Source organism: Harpia harpyja, chromosome 14 (assembly GCF_026419915.1).
Source record: "Harpia harpyja isolate bHarHar1 chromosome 14, bHarHar1 primary haplotype, whole genome shotgun sequence".
In the NCBI taxonomy this organism is placed as follows: Eukaryota; Metazoa; Chordata; class Aves; order Accipitriformes; family Accipitridae; genus Harpia; species Harpia harpyja.
In genome coordinates, this window is record NC_068953.1 from 1,262,232 (window position 1) to 1,278,784 (window position 16,553).

General features: G+C 42.8%; 1 protein-coding gene across 4 annotated transcripts in view; it reads left to right on the forward strand.

Annotated features, from left to right (window-relative positions):
• Positions 1 to 16,553, forward strand: part of RPTOR (regulatory associated protein of MTOR complex 1) — a 201,921-nt gene that overhangs the window by 143,929 nt on the left and 41,439 nt on the right. For 2 of the 4 annotated variants that reach the window (XM_052808233.1, XM_052808232.1), the window contains 7 exons: positions 415 to 606; positions 1,887 to 2,027; positions 4,606 to 4,723; positions 6,178 to 6,318; positions 6,767 to 6,925; positions 13,734 to 13,852; positions 14,205 to 14,273. In XM_052808233.1, coding sequence (XP_052664193.1) covers positions 415 to 606; positions 1,887 to 2,027; positions 4,606 to 4,723; positions 6,178 to 6,318; positions 6,767 to 6,925; positions 13,734 to 13,852; positions 14,205 to 14,273 — 939 coding nt within the window. The remainder of the gene's footprint in view (positions 1 to 414; positions 607 to 1,886; positions 2,028 to 4,605; positions 4,724 to 6,177; positions 6,319 to 6,766; positions 6,926 to 13,733; positions 13,853 to 14,204; positions 14,274 to 16,553) is intronic. The other 2 variants (XM_052808234.1, XM_052808235.1) reach the window with 1 other exon arrangement.

The following is a 16,553-nucleotide window of genomic DNA, read 5'->3' on the forward strand; positions in this document are numbered from 1 at the left end:
CACTCAACAACTACCCCTCCAGGCAGCATAGTGACGTGCTATTAAAGAAATGGTGCCTAGTTTCTGTCAAGTGGAAACTTGATGGCTGTGATAAAGTTCTTGGGAAGGGTATATGGAATGAGCCATAAACCTTGGGGCTCTGACAGGTGCAAGGAGTATTTCCAATGAGGAAAAAACAGGCTTTATGTGCTACAGGAAGCATTTCTAGTGTTCAACTATTTAACTAGCTATAGCAGCACATAGTTGACCTTCCCTTCATGCTGCTTCCAAATAGTATTTTGTAACAAAATCAGTATATAACCACTGAATGATTATTTTCTCTTGATTTCCTGTCTGTTTCAGAAATAATCTTCTTTTTTGATGATGAGGTGGGAAGCTGTCATCCAAAATAAATTGCATTGATTTGTGTTTTAGGAAGCTTGCCTTCAAGGAAACCTGATTGCTATTTGCCTGGAGCAGTTAAATGATCCGCATCCTCTTCTGCGTCAGTGGGTGGCCATTTGTTTAGGACGTATTTGGCAGAACTTTGACTCAGCCAGGTGGTGTGGTGTGAGAGACAGCGCTCATGAAAAGCTCTACAGTCTCCTCTCGGATCCAATCCCAGAGGTAAAAATCCAACTTTTTAAGTAAACGCCAGTTGAATTGTCAGAATTGTGGCAGAGGACTACAGAAATACTTACAAAAGCAGGGCCTTCAAGAGCTTTACGATTGTGTCTGGTTCAAAGAAAGATCTTATTGGTGTTTCTTCAAGGTGGTGCAAATCATACAAGCCTGCAAGAGAAGTAACCAAAGAAATGTAGGGTCATACAGCCCAAAAGCCCTGGAATCTTGGCACCAGAGTTAGGAAACACCATGTTTTTACTTACTTGCATATCAGAAGCTTGTTAAAAACGTGGTCTCAAAACTCACTGTGCGTTGCAAAACACCTTCTAGTCTTTTTGTCCAAGTACAAAAACTGTTCTTCTCCTGGTATGTGTGAAAATACATCTTTAATTGAACGTGTTTTACTTTTGTGACAAACTGTCCAAGAGAGAAGCAATTCTTGTGCAGAACTCGGCTATGATTGACAGAGCCTGTCAGACCCCAGTGAAATTACATCGTGTGTGGGAGAAGTAAGCCTGGAGATAAACACCATTGCTAATGTGCAGTGATTAAAGATTGGGTTCTCCTTTACATTCAGCCTTTCTTCCTGCATCCTCCACCTCTTTTCTCTGGCCCCATCTTTCTCCCATTTTATAAGCAGTATTTGTGCGAAGGATGGGTTGACTGCCCTTAACGGCACACCCGCACTTCTCCTTGAGAAGCTGGAGTGAGTGTTTCTACTTTGTGAAACACATCCTGCGGTTGCTGATTGCACTGTATCCCCAGCGTTTGCAGGCTCTGCCAAGGCTAGCTGTAAGATTACCAAGCCATCTGATCCCTCTGTTCTTTGTGTAATCTGGCAAAGTTTACCCTGATTAGAGCTGCTGTCTTTTCTCCTTTTCTTTTTTCCATCATCTCCTACCTTTCTGTAAGCCCTTATCTGAAGACTCTAGTTCAGCACTCTATTGTTAAAGAGATTCACATCCCAACAGTGACTCCCTGTGTACCTTATTCCTGTTAGTTAATATTCTAGGCAACGTCAACTGGAACATCACCCATGGGAAGGTCACTGAGTATTCTGGGAAATTAAATATACTCCTGCACCTGTGAATACTTAAAACTCAGTGCTTTGCTGAATCTGTTTTGCTGTTTACTCTCCATGGGCTTCCCTTTAACCCTCACTATTTACCTGACACAGTAGTCTGGGTTTCCAGAGATGCCATTTTTGGGGATAAAAAAATCCCACTGGCAAACTTCAGGCTGGAAACAAGAGGAGAATAATAACGAATGTCTGTGTCTCACAGGTTCGCTGTGCTGCAGTCTTTGCACTGGGAACATTTGTGGGCAACTCAGCTGAACGGACCGATCACTCCACCACCATCGATCACAATGTAGCTATGATGTTGGCCCAGCTCATCAACGATGGGAGCCCCATGGTTAGAAAGGTACAGAAAGGCTGGCGGTACAGAAGTTTGGATTCATGCTGATGAGCTCTGCACTATGCCTAATCAGAGACTGCATTATTTAATAGACTTTTCAATGAATTTGACTCATTTGGAAGTATCTGTTTCATCATGAAGTCTTTTAACTTCAGTTCCTGCCAAGAAGCAATAGGCAGAAATGACGACACCAGTGAAAACAGCAGCGTGAACCTGCTGCTGTGGCTGAAGGCTGAGCACTGAGCCTTACACTGCACGCTCAGGGTGGTCATGTGCAGTAGCGTTCTGGGATGCTGTTTTATCCACTTACCCTTTTTCAGTGCACATATTACAACATTTCATTTACTCTGCAATATAAGGGGCCTGCTGACAGGAATAATACAAGTGTAGTATGTCATTGTGTCCACGTGTTGACAAGATTGTTGTTCAGATCAAAATGTTTCTGCTCTTTAACACTGGACCTCTGATCTAGCTCATGTATTCCACTAAACAAATATCTGAAATAGGAGTAACAATCTCAGGATTTTGTGGGAATTTCTATATCCCCCTTTTTTTTTTAATTTAAAAGAGAATGCGAAGACAGGGATAAGGAAGGAGAGCAATTACACTGAAGTCTTTTCCAGGTGCACAAAACACTGAGAATTCTTGCTGGGCTACCCTTCTACTAATGCTCTTCTGTTGATTAGTGTTTTGATTCAAATATTTTACATTACAGGATCTCAGGTTTTACATGAAATAGTCATATGTTGCTAGAAACATTGAGTATGGGGTAGTCCTAGGGGAGGAAGAGGAGAGGGAGTAAGAGTGCTGTGGAGGGAACAGGAGAGCTCCGTTCAGTAAAAAGATCTTGCTGCTTTTAGAAACCACAAGGGTGGATGACAGACAAAGTAATTCTTCAGGTTTTGGAGAATTGCAATTTCTGATGCACCATTGTACATCAATAGTACATTAAATAGTTTTTGACATTCTGGATTGTTCTTGATGGGTGTACTTACATGTCCTAATGCTTGTGTTTACTTAACTGGAACATCAATACCCCGACAGTTGCCACCAGCATTGTGAGGATTAATTTTTGTTGTCTCGTTCCAGCATTTAATCAGTTTAATTCAAGAGAGAAATGCATGTCACACTATATGCTCTTTGAGATTCATAAATCTCTCTTTTGGAGATTAGTCCCCTGAACAGAGAACAGCAACCGAAGCCAGCTCTCTAGCTCTCCTGTTTGCTATTTCCAAGTGCCTAGCAAGCAGTACCTAACTGAGGGTCTGAACTTCACCCGCTCTACCCTCCCCACCCCAGTAATTGAGGTTCTCAAGTTGCAGCTATGAGAATGAACGGACTGATGGTCCCTTGCAGGTGGGCAGCACCGTTCTCATGTTAGCTGCTGTCGTGGTTTAACCCCAGCCAGCAACTAAGCACCACGCAGCCACTCACTCGTTTCCCCCCGCATCCAGTGGTATGGGGGAGAGAATCAGAAGGAAAAAGGTAAAACCCGTGGGTTGGGATAAGAACAGTTTAATAGAACAGAAAGGAAGAAACTAATAATGATAATAATCACAATAATAGAATGGCAATACTAATAAAAGGATTGGAATATACAAAACAAGTGATGTACAATGCAATTGCTCACCACTTGCCGACCAATGCCCAGTTAGTTCCCGAGCAGCGCTCCCCCCAGGCCAACTGCCCCCAGTTTATATACTGGGCATGATGTCACATGGTCTGGAATATCCCTTTGGCCAGTTTGGGTCAGCTGCCCTGGCTGTGTCCCCTCCCAACTTCTTGTGCCCCTCCAGCCTTCTTGCTGGCTGGGCAGGAGAAGCTGAGAAATCCTTGACTTAGTATCAACACTACTTAGCAACAACTGAAAACATCAGTGTGTTATCAACATTCTTCTAATACTGAATCCAAAACACAGCACTATACCAGCTACGAGGAAGACAATTAACTCTATCCCAGCCGAAACCAGGACAGCTGCTGACATTGCAGGTCAGTACAAGACACTGCGGTTCAGCATAGGATTCAAACACCAAGGCTCTTTGTGGAAGAGCTGAGCCATGTCCCCAGGGGCCTCTTGTCAGATTCTGTTTTCTTCAGCTCAGAGCGAAGATAGGGCAAGCTGTAGGACGAGAGCTCCGCTCCATGCATACATGTGCTGCACAGGGAGAGAGGGTCAGGCTGTGCCACAGAGGGCCGAGGACACCGATCCTCGGCACGGCTCGTTGCTGCTCTGCAGGAAACACACGCTTCTTGTGGGTGAGACTGCTGCACGCACAGGAGCAGAGGGAGCTGGGGGTTAGTCGCCAGTTCAGTACTTTCTGTGACACTGCATCAGTTTGACAATATTGGGCATAATCAAAGAGTAGTGGTAGCCTGTTCGTGTATAGACTTGTGGAGAATTAGATTTGAAATGGAGTGCTCTGGCTTTCTTCAGTTCATCCCTGTGAAGCGAAGGGAAAATTATTAGCCTGGATGGCCACCCAATAATGTCAACAATAATGACCACATTGTTCTGTGTTTCCCTTTGGTCTATTGTTTCTGACCTACGTGACCATGAAATACCTTTCTTCCGCTCTTTCCATAGGAGCTGGTGGTGGCTTTAAGTCACCTGGTGGTTCAGTATGAGAGCAACTTCTGCACCGTCGCCTTGCAGTTCATGGAAGAAGAGAAGAACTACCCTCTCCCTTCTCCAGCTGCCACAGGTACGTGTTTTGTGTTTGTGTGGGTAGGAAACATGTAGCCTGAAAGTGCTTGGGAACTTTTATTTAAGGAGTTTGCCCAACACAATGAAATTCTTGCTGGTGGTGATTTACCAAACAGCACCATTGCTACAAAGTTGAGCGGCATGGTGGGTAGCTCTAATGTCTGTTTAGCACCATAATATATTGCACTGGAGAAATGCATCCTCTGCTGAGTCTCCATCTAAAACACAGCTATAGCTCACCAGCAAGTTGTAGAGACTGAACACCCTGTCAAATTCAAAGGGTTTCCCTTCAGATCAAGACTGAAGTATATTTGTCAAGGCAGTACACAGGCTTACCAGACTTCTTTCCCCCCCGCTGCCTCAAATTACACCAGAAACTTCAGTGTCATGTTGACCTAATGAGAAGCCTCACCAGACCACAACGAACCAACTATACTCCTTGCTGCTGCAAAGCACCAGACAAGAAGCAGTGAAGAACTTTATGCTCTGTGCCTCCCGTCCCATCCCTTTTGTTGTGTCTATTGCTTTACGTGAGGAATGAAAAGCCCTAGTGAAATTGTTGCTAACCTCGTATTTTCTTTAGATGATAAGTACATTGGAAATATTGAAGGATAGTGGGACTGTTGCAGTGGAAACTTGGAGACAAGAGCATGTGCTGTCTCTGCAATGAGTAGTTGAATCTCCCTATTGTCTGAATAACTAAATCATATCAGAAAATAAGCTTTTCCCCATTTGTCCTTTTTGCTGCAGGAGATAAACATTCCATGCAGTTTATATAGTGCTTTTCCTTATCCAAAATAATCCTGAAGTATTTATAAGCAGGATGTGCTGGAAGCATTGGCCCCACCACCATAATGCAGCCACTTCTGCAGTGAAATAATAGCTCTTCTGAAGCCATGGTACTGTGTGCGTATTTAGGAACGAAAATGAGAAAGTTTGGGAAATTATAAGTATCCAGGTCACGGGTGAAATGTGAGTTGAAACCAGGCCTGAAATTTGGTCAGGAAATCAGAATTTTCCTAAATCTCTATAATGAGAAAATTTACTGCATTTTTAATGAGCAGAAGCAGACAGAAGCCTGTAAATGCTGCCTACTAAATGGCGTCTGCTGTAGCAGCATGTGCTAGCACAATGTCTAGGCAGTGGCCAAGCATCGACCTGGAGAGAAGAGTCATCATGCCTTTCTGGGTAGTCTGCAGGCACTGGCAAGGCTCAACTCACCTGCTTTTATTGGATGTAACAAAATCAGAGCTTAAACAGTAGACACGCATGGTCCTTGCTGATAATGTGCACAGAGGATCTTTCGTCATACCTCATTCTGGTTTAGCCTAAGGGGCAATGACTAAATTCTGTTCGTATTGGTAGTATTTTAGTTATGTATTTGCTGGGAAATAACCAAAAGGCTATGATCACTTTGGTTACATCTCTAATTGCTAAATCTTGCATCCACAGAGGGTGGGAGTTTGACACCAGTGCGAGATGGTCCATGTACACCGAGGCTGCGGTCTGTCAGCTCTTATGGGAACATCCGAGCGGTTACCACAGCTAGGAACCTGAACAAGTCCTTGCAGAACCTCAGCCTGAATGAAGAATGTAAGACATTTCAAAATTCTTTGATTTTTCTTTACCTCCTCTTTACCCGCCTCTTGCAAGCTAGGAAATACCATGTGCAAGACAACATGAGCTGAAACCAAAACTTTAGCCCAGATTATCCAGCTGCCAGCTCCAAGGGCTTAGATGAGAAGCCCCCTAATAATTAGTTTCAAATTTTTGGTCATTAGTATTGATTTTTCTGAGTATTTGGTGGGGACCAAAAAGGTACCTTCCAACTTCCTGACATATATGGATTTTTAACTGAATCTTTTCTGACCCCTTGATGCTTACTCTGTATTTAAACATTCAGTATTTAAAAGGGAATGTTGTGGATTTGCCTACACCTTCACTGAGTGTTGCAGGATTTAGAAAAGGGCTGTTATGCCTGGGTAAAAATTGTTCTCTCACCAGTTCTTGTTTCGGCATCTGCCCTCTTTTCTTTTGGCAGCTGGAAGCTCTGTTGCATTTTCTCCTGGGAATCTCAGCACCAGCAGCAGTGCCAGCAGCACCTTGGGCAGCCCTGAGAATGAAGAGTATATCCTGTCGTTTGAGACTATTGACAAGATGAGACGAGTCAGCTCTTACTCTTCTCTGAATTCACTAATAGGTGAGTTAAGACTCTCCTCCCTTCCTTTGGTGTCACCTTTCTTCACATGCTTGCTCTAGCTTTTGTGGAAAGTTTGGATCTTAGCTTCTGCTAGATCTTACTCCAGCAAAATTTCTCATAACAGTAGAAATGCTACTCTTGTGTTTGGTTAGGCTACATGTAGAGCAGAGTCACTCCTGCTCTGATGGAGAGACTGGAAGTGAGAGCTGTTGGCTCCAGCTGTAAGCTTCACCATGATGGACAACAGTCCTGTTAGAAATTTAAGCACAAAAAAGTGGTGTATACAGGAATTTCATATCCACTGCAGTTTCATGGGCTAGAGAATGAAAGCGAGGGCTCCCCATCCCATGGACTTAGCAGCTGGGCACACTGGCACTAGCTGCTTCCCCTGGTTATTTTTTACATGGGTTGTATTTCTGTACAGCACAGCCACTTTATTGTGTTAGTCATCCAAGGAAGCCTTACCTAGCTGATTTCCTATGCAGATTTATATGTACGTTGTTAAAATAGGACTTAAAAAAGAAGGAATCCCAGGCTGTGTCTTAAAAGCAAAAAGACTGACTATGTCATAGAAATATGCTTTTGTGCAAAAAGTTTCATGGCTGATCCTGCTGCCTCCAATTCCATCTCCATTATTTCCTCCCAGATAAGCAGCTCTAACATCACTAACAGCACTGAACCTTTTACCACCACTCAACAGTCCCTTTCTCTCCTGGCATCTGACTCTCTGGGTAATGCACAGAACTCTGCAGAGTCAAGTGCTATAACACAGAAGGAAGGGAAATTTTACTTGTATTTATGCAGTGCATGGCTGATTTCCGTGTAATGGATTATTTGCATTTCTTTTATAGAACAAAACTGGAATGTTTGTATTAAGCTAGTTCAACTCAGTTGCTTTTCAAGTAACTTTCGCAGTCATGTCTGACTGCAACAATAGCCTTGCTTTAAACTAGCTGTAGTTTTTCATATAATCTAAACCAATTGGGGATGATAACATGGACAACATGCAGAAGGATCTAGCTTTTGGAATGGCCTCCTTCCAGGGAGCAGGGATGGCAGCATGCAGCGGAGAAATGCTGCAGGAAGTCTCTGTATTTTCTTTGTAATCAGTAAATGTGCCCATATTTTTCTAGCCTTTAAAAATCAGTGAAAAAAAGAGTGGTGTAACTCAGAGAGGAGTCCACCTGGGTGATAGACTTGCCTTGAATGAAGAAACATTTTGCTCAATTCTGTATTTTCTGGAAGAAGTAATGGTGACATGGCTCTCCTGAGTTGAAAGATTCTGGGATTTTAATTCCTGAGCCCCTGTGGCAGTTTAAAATCATGCGTTCATTAGAAACTTGATCAATTAATTTGCTTTTGATTGTAGGTATTGAAATTAGATCTTCTTAAGTGTGACAGGAACGTTAGGAAATTTCTCTCCATCTTAAGCTAGAACTTGAGTTTTCTCATTTCCACTGGTGCACACTGGCATCTGCTTGATGGCTTGTGCGTGTCTCATGAGAGCTTTACAGTACAGTTGGAAAAGAATCTAGAGATGAGCTGGAGATGAGTGAGGGAGACCTAGGAAAACAAAAAGAGCAGTTCTCCAAAGCTTCCCTCATTCCTATTCAATCGGAAGAGCTCATATCCAGCTGGAAATGACAGAGCTTATAGAAGTGTTTAAAATTCATAACTCACACAGAATCCCATTACCTTCAGCATTTGCCTGCTGAACAGCCAGGCTTTTTTCATTTCTACTGAAGAATTACCATCTTCCAGCCTGCTCTCGCCTGCTCCCCAGGGAAAGAGTTTTCAAAATGCCATCAGCTCCAGCGACCCTCCGTAGTGCTGTGGCTGCTGCACAGCTGGCCTGGGCTCAGATTAACCCCTTTCTGTAAAGTTTTAGTGCGCAATAAAATACAGCTAGCAACTTGGGGTAACTCGGAGGGGAGTCCACCTGGGTGACAGACTTGTCTTGACTGAAGAAATGTTTTGCTCTACTCTCTATCTTTTGGAAGAAGTAATGGTGATTCGGCTCTGCATGAATGACTCTGCCAAATATTTGAGACAGGCAAAGCAGTAAAAAGGATGCTCTGGGCACAGAGTAGACTCAGACCAAAGCAGAAATCTAGTCTGTAATAATAAAAGTAGAAATTTTCAACCATAGTTTAATTCCATGTTCTGTACTGTGCATTCCCTAGGTTGATTCACTGGTGTTCAGGGCTTTCTTCCTCTCTTGCGATTTTAGGAACATGGTGCTAGAGGGGTTATTCTGGATCAGTCTATCCAATTCACTGGCATTGCAGCATCATACGATGTACTTCTTCCCATAAACTTGAGGAAAACCTCTTCATTCCTTCTTGTGCCATTTTAGAAACAGCTTAGCTAACTATAGGCCAAATGGCCCCATGTAGTGCCCCCCCGCACCCCCAAATGCAACATGTACTTATAGTCTAGGTGTGCTGTTTTCTGGCAGACTGTTCCTTGGCCAGACAGTCCTGTTACCAGAAGAGACATTTATGTCTGGCTCACATTTGCAAGCTGGCAAGAGGCAGTTTTTGGTTAGTCAACAAAGACATCAGTTTGGACGGGAAGCTGAGCCTTGCTGCTTTTTCCATACAACTAGTCATTAATCTTGATGTCCTGGTAATTTTTAGTTTAGTTTAGTTTTAAGATGGGAAAAGGGAGGGAATTAAGACGGGGGTTTTGCATACCTTGAGGCTGATTATTCGTATCCAAACTGTGCGATTAAAGTCTTTGTCCTACAGAGAGCATAGCTGGAAAGATTATATTAAGGAATGATCAAAGGAGGAGGAAAATAAATCTTGGAGCGATGAGATGCTGGGGAATAGTTCTCTTTTCCAGCAGGAGAGGCTGGGGGCAGAAAACTACTTGCCATGTCACAGGATCTGTCCTGAAGAGCTGCCTCAACATAGCACTTGCAGCGGGAGGTTACTGCAGTGAGGATGAGGAGAGCAAGAGATGCAGGTGGACAGTGAGCCCCAGCAAATGAGAGGGATTGTTGGGACAGGTAGAGCCTCCTTCTCTATCACTACGCAATATATTTAAATGCATAGATGTAATAAGAAGTAACTGGTCAACAAGCAGTATTTATAAATACTAACTTGCATAGTAGCAAAATACAGGGATCTGAGTGGTTTTGGGAAATGGAAGCTTGATGTAGAGGCTGGTTGTGGTGGGCTGCTTTCATGTTGGCTATGACAGCCCTGGTCCAGGGGAACATTCCCTTCTCTGAGGGAACATACTTTTTCCTCATGAGCTGCTTCTGGTTTCTGTTGAAACATGAAAAAGCTTGTGCTTTGCCATTTGAATCGCCATCAGGGGTTGGAGTGTGCAGGAACCCCTTTGCATGGCCCCATGCAAAGAGACCACCTTGGAGACTGTCAGGTCTGTGCAAGAAACGCTGATTTGCTGTTCCTGTAGGGAACAGGCTGCCGTCTGCATTTGTCGAAGTAGAGTTCAGAGAGCAATCAGGATTTCAGATGTTCTCTTCATCCGAGTAGCTCTCACAGGACCGTCTCTGTCACTCACGGGAAGAGGAGAGACTTGCGGGATACACATTTACAAAGCAGGTGGGATTAGCGTTAATGGGAAGCAGATACCCAAGTCCTCGGATACCGTTCAGTCTGAAATATTTCAGCTGTACGTTTTGTTGCGTGCCAGTCCGAAAGTTGCCTTTCCCCGCAGGCGGGATGTGCAGGCGCAGGAGAGGAGAGCTGTCTCTGGTCCAAGGCGTGCAGCAGTGCCGGTTCAGCCATTGGTCAGTTTTTGCTGCTGTGTTGGGTGGGGAGTGGACTGCACCTTCTTCTGGAGATCAAGGCTTAAAATCACTGCAGTGATTTTTACAAGGGACTAGAAAGAAACCCTGTCAAAGCCTGGCAAATCAAAAAGAATTAATAAAAACATTAGCATTCATTTTTGCATCCAGCGTGGTTCTACCCTTTGTGTACTCAGTGACCTGGCAGCAGGACCTCAGCCAGGTCCCTTCCTCAGGGCCATTGCATGATGCTTGCTGTTAAATTGAACTAGGAGTTATGCATATGCAAAGAAAATCAAAGTCGTCAGTAAAGGCAGGCAATTTATTTTTGACATTCTTAGCAGAGAGGAATCATTTTGTAAACGTAAATCTATACTGCAAGGTCCATTTAACTGGCTTTGAATCAGCCTGACTAATTACAGAGCTGTCTGCTTAGATTAACACCCCGTCCCCCTTGCTCGGCTCTTTGTTTGCATCTCATGGATATTTTTTGCATTTTAGTCCATTACATGAAATCAAGCTGCTGTTCCTCCTGCCACCTCTGCTGCCTTCCATTATCCCACTGACTCGGTGCTCAGGTTTTTACAAGGAGCTATGTCAGATGTGTCACTTGATTGAATCAGTGCAATGAACAACACTAACATGGGCGGGGGGAGGATGGCAGAAGAAAGGACCAGTCCTTCGAGCACCAGCTCTGAGCCTGAGATGCCTTTGTAGAAATTCCCTCTGTTCTTTTCAAAGGCTGCCGAATGAATGAGGAATTGCACTGGTGCAGTTCTGTTTTAAATTTGTTTTTTCATGATGCTTAGATGTATAAAAAATGTTGGGTTTTTTTTTCTTCATGACTGCGTCATGAATGAGGTGGTTATCAGAGACGCTGGAAAATCTGATGGGTACCCTCTCGCTCTCCCTTTCTCTCCCGTTCCTTTTACTGTCTTTCAAGGGCTTTAAAAGAAATCAAGCTGTTCAGATTTCCCATCGGTCCTTATGTAACTTCTGCACAGGACCGAATGTAGAGGGTAGAGCTCTGAGCAGACCTCAGACTACATTACCAGGCTAGCTGCTTCAGTGGCTGGGGCTTTTTTTACTCCCACAGCTCGTAGCACTTTGTCTCTCTCCCCGTCTTGTTCTTTATCCTTCCCCCTCCCCTCTTTCTTTCCCTGGTAATAGAAGCTTCCAGGATGAACATGGCAATGGCAAAAATAAAACCTAAATGGTCAGAAGCCTGGAGAAGACAGACAAGCATTGTATCACCACCCTTTATGGTTGGGAGGCCTAACCCTCTTCTTCTGAGAGAAGACTTATTTATTGTGTATTGACATTTTCTTTATTTGAACATAGATAAAGAGCTTCTGAAAAAAACAATGACTTTTGCCTGTTATGACCAAAGCCAAAACCTGAACTTGGATCTGCACCATTCAGTTCTGCTCAACTCATGCATGCTGTAGTCAGGTGTTCCTTGATTTTGTCCACTTTGGGCTCTGTCCTCAGCTGGCATAAACCAAATATCACATATCAGTGCCCTTTGACTCTCTTGTATCTTGACAGTTGTTATTGCTTTCTCGGATTATCAACTTACTCATTTTTCCTGGGTGAATTTAACATTGTTGTATCTTTGTCAGGCCCTGTATCTTACCTGTCTTGGAAAGGTTAAGACTAGCTATAGGAGTCTGTTGTATAGGTAGCCCCCAGCAAATGGACAGCACTGTCCAAGTGGTACTAGCATAAATATTTGTGAGATTTCTGCCTGAAACTCCGTGCACGGATGCCACTTGGAAAATCCTTTGGATGTCAGCTGAGTAAGAGACCCTTCTCTTCTCAGATCAAATGAGAGGATGGAGTTAGGTTATTGCCTTTGCATTTTGCAGAATGCTTTCTCACATGCTGGGGAATTTTTCTGGCAGAAGAAAGATTCCCTTGGCTAGTGCAGACAAGCATATGAAGTGCAGCGTGCATACTCCTGAAGCTCATTATCGTGTGCTACTTGCCTTCTTCAGCCAAAGTTCAAAGCTGGACTGTCCAGGTCTATTTTCTGTTGATTTGGGTCTCAGGTTTAGCAGCTATGCAAGGTGAGAAGCTACTTGTTGACCAAGGAACCCTTTCTTCCTAACTTAACGCTTTATATTTAGATGCCTCCAGAAACATGAAAGGAAATGCAGCAACAGCTTGATCTGTCATTTACCATTGATTGTGACTCATCTGAAATCCTTATTTTAGTTCCTTTTTTTTGTTAGTGCAACCACTTTAATATTGTCCAAATGGCTCAACTCCCAAACAACAGTGTTACAACTATTAGACATTGTGAGGGTTAGAAGAAAGAATAACAAATTGAAGATTCACCTAAAAGCAGCAAAATAAAATGTTCACAGAATTTTGTCAGTTGTTTTGCAAATGCTTATTAATTTGATTTGTACTTCAAATCTGTCAGTCCCTTCTGCTGAAATACCAAACGGCAGATACTCTCATTAAATATCAAATTGGCAATTGAGGAATTGATACAAATGTCAATAGGAAAGACTGAGTTAGACTTACTGCTTCGCAAAGGTACAGGTCCTAAAGCTTCCTTTTTAACATTTAGATGTTTAGTAGACTTGTAGAATATATAAAGCCCTGAACATTCAAGCTGAGTATTAATGCTTAAAGCATCAATAAAAATAACCATAAAACTATAAGCCAGTAACTGTGGTTTTATACTGTTTAGTGTTTTAGCTCAGGAAATCCAAAGACATTATCCATTTGGCCTTTTCAGATTGTTTCAGGAGCCTAGAAAACTAGCAGTTTGACTGAAGCTTATTTAGGTAGTCTAATTTATTTTGCTTTCTCCCACTTTCATTTTACAAGCCCTTGCAGAGTTCACAAAGACAGACAAAATGGAGACAAAATGCCCCTGTAGGGTGTTTTTGAGCTCTTCTCTTGATGTTTTCTTAGATGTCATTGTGATGTTTGGAGTTCTAATGAATTTTCTCACATAAGATCAAAGAGTTTGAGTTGATGGATTGTCATGTGCTGTGGGGCTTTGTTTTTTGTTTTGTTTTTTTTTTATTTTAGGTGTGAGTTTCAACAGTGTTTATACCCAAATTTGGAGAGTACTCCTTCACCTAGCTGCTGACCCCTATCCTGATGTCTCCGACTTGGCTATGAAAGTTCTCAACAGTATTGCCTACAAGGTATGCCTTTCTGTGTTCGTGTGTGTCTGTGAGGTTTTTGTATGTTAATTTTTTTCATGCTGAGACAGAGCGTAGGCAGACTGAACTGAATAGGTCCGTTGGAGGGCTCTGCCTAGTTCAGTCTGGATCTGTTGCAGAAGGAGCTTTTAATGTTTCCAGATGATAAGCACTCATATGAGCTCTCGATCAGGTAAAATAAATGAATGGGGGAGGGCCTGGGATTGGTTTAGGATATAAATTAGGTACAGACCTTAGACAGTAGGTCTTGTTTAGAAGTCTGCTTATCTAGATGAGCCCCTGGGAGAAACCTTAAATATACTTCATTAAATTATCCGTTTGCAAACTGATTTAGATTATGCAAGTGGGACTGGCCTGCAGACTGAAGCCACAACGGCTCTCCAATCCAGGTGAACTAGTACATGTGAGTCAGCATGCAGACACCCCTGCCACTACTCACCTCTTCAACCCAGGCCTAATCCGCCTAAACCACCATCCTCATCACATTTCATCCTCCAAGGGTGACAAGATGTCCCTGGAGGCTGCCGTCACTGCTGATTCAGAATTGCCAGCTTGGGGAGCTGTAGAAGCACCCTCACCTTCCACCTGAAACGAAGCACCAGGCCACCCCAGAACATCTTCTCACCAACTGCCTTTCTCCTCCTGCCCTGGTCGGTGGTGTCAGAAAGCTGTCTGAACGCAGTCCTTCCCACGTGCTTTCTATTTGCTCTAGCATCAAGACCATGAGCCATTGCAATGCAAGATGACGTCTCTTACTGATGATTTCCAGTGAATAATCCTAAATCTTCAGACTTAGGCTTCTAAGCTAAAGTTGCAGTAAGAGATGCCAGCATTGTGCACTACCATTTTAATGCCTTAGAGATTTCTTGCTTTTAAATCTGATTTTCTATTGAGAAACTAGTTACTTATTTGAACTCTTATTTGTTTTAAGTATACATGTCAGTGAGTGGTAAAATCTGCGTTTTGGGATAGAGAATTATTTTGCCAGTGGGGGCAACGAGGTCAGCCCTTCCCTCATGGTACGGGTGTACAACAAATTACTGTCAGGCTGGAGATGCCAAACTAAGGTGAATAAGAAAGGGAAGAGGTTAAAGATTTCCCTCTCTCTGCTCTAGATACATGAAACTATTTCAGTTTTGTATTTTGGAAAGCTCTTTGCAAAATGAAATCTTACTCCTACTGTGGAATTAAAAGGGATATAAAGAGGAAGCAGATCTGCTTTTCCAGTCTTAAATATTTTTTCAGGACTTACTCCCTTGCTAGTGGAAAGAGATGTGTCAATATTAATACAGATGCTGCTGTGCCCTGCAGATGTCTTCACTAGCACTGCTGTGGGTCCGCTTAGCCAGCAGGAATTTTGATCGTTATGTTGTGATATCCATAGTGAATGTTACGACTGGTTTGGTAAATTCTGTGTTGATTCTGACAAGTTTGGACCTAAATGTCTTGGTACTGAATGGAGTCCAAAAGCTCGAGTGGGTGGATATCATGCATCTCATGCTCTGCTTCTCAGACAGCTGCTCTGTCCCTGGCTTTCTAAGGCAGTGGCTTTTCAAATGGTTTTGCAAAACAGTAAGAGAAGCATTCCCATTTACAAAAATTTTTATCTGGGGATGCTTCAGTGAACAAAATTTATTTGTTCTTCTTTGCCTTTGCCATAAGATCCATAAGGAAAGTATTTAAATGCACAGTTTGTCCAGCAGTTTGGGCAGCTGCATATATAGTGGGCTAACTGCTGTGCACTTTGTGATACTGTGGACTTTGCTTTTGCCAGTACCACCTGGCTTAGGTGGCTTCTACAAAGGCTTTTTTTATTTAAAAAAACCCAAACAAACCCCAAACTAAAAAAACAACCCTATTACCAACCCACCAAAATGGAAGTTAAGGCTTCAGATCCTGGATCATGATCTGGCCTTTATTCATTTCATTATGGACAAAGCTCCCACTGTGAGCAGTGCTGCCAGGATTTACAGCCTGAACTCTGTGTCTCTGCTGGTGTGAGCTCAGGCAGATTATAGGAGTTGTCTGATGTGTAATGCAAATTAGTAACAATTAAATTTTTGCTAACTGTATGCTGACATCTTTCCTTGCTGCTAATGGACCTCTGTTGGATGTAAAAGGGAGCAGCCTGGATGCTGCCCACAGGCCCTTTGGTCCTCCCGAGTATTTGCAAACAATGCATTCTCTATTTTGTTTGAATTTTATCATTGAATAAAAACAAAAGTTGATTTTCTTGCTTAAACAAAAATACTGCTTCAGGTGAAGTAAAGCGCTTGAATATTCTAGGGATTTAATCCTTTTGTTCTAAATAATACAAAATTCAGGGAATGAGAGGCTTCATTTTGGAACTTGGACAGCTGAAATTTTCTTATATTAACACAACTGAACAAAACACTGCGATCTGTATGACATTGCCTGTTACTGCTGGGCTTCTTAGCTGAAGGACCTGAACAAATTAGCCATTGGCTTATACTTCTGGATGGTATTGGTGAACTGCATCTTCATTTTGGTGAACTAAATATTTAGCCTCAAAATGTTGCCAAGCTCTGTGCTTTAAGTCTTTATGATTTTTAAACGTATTTTGTACCAGGCAGGTGTTAGTCATGTAACTCAGTTGCCCAGATGGATGATCAGACAACACATTGAGAGCAGTGTGGCTGGAGAGATTAGAAGTAAATGTTGC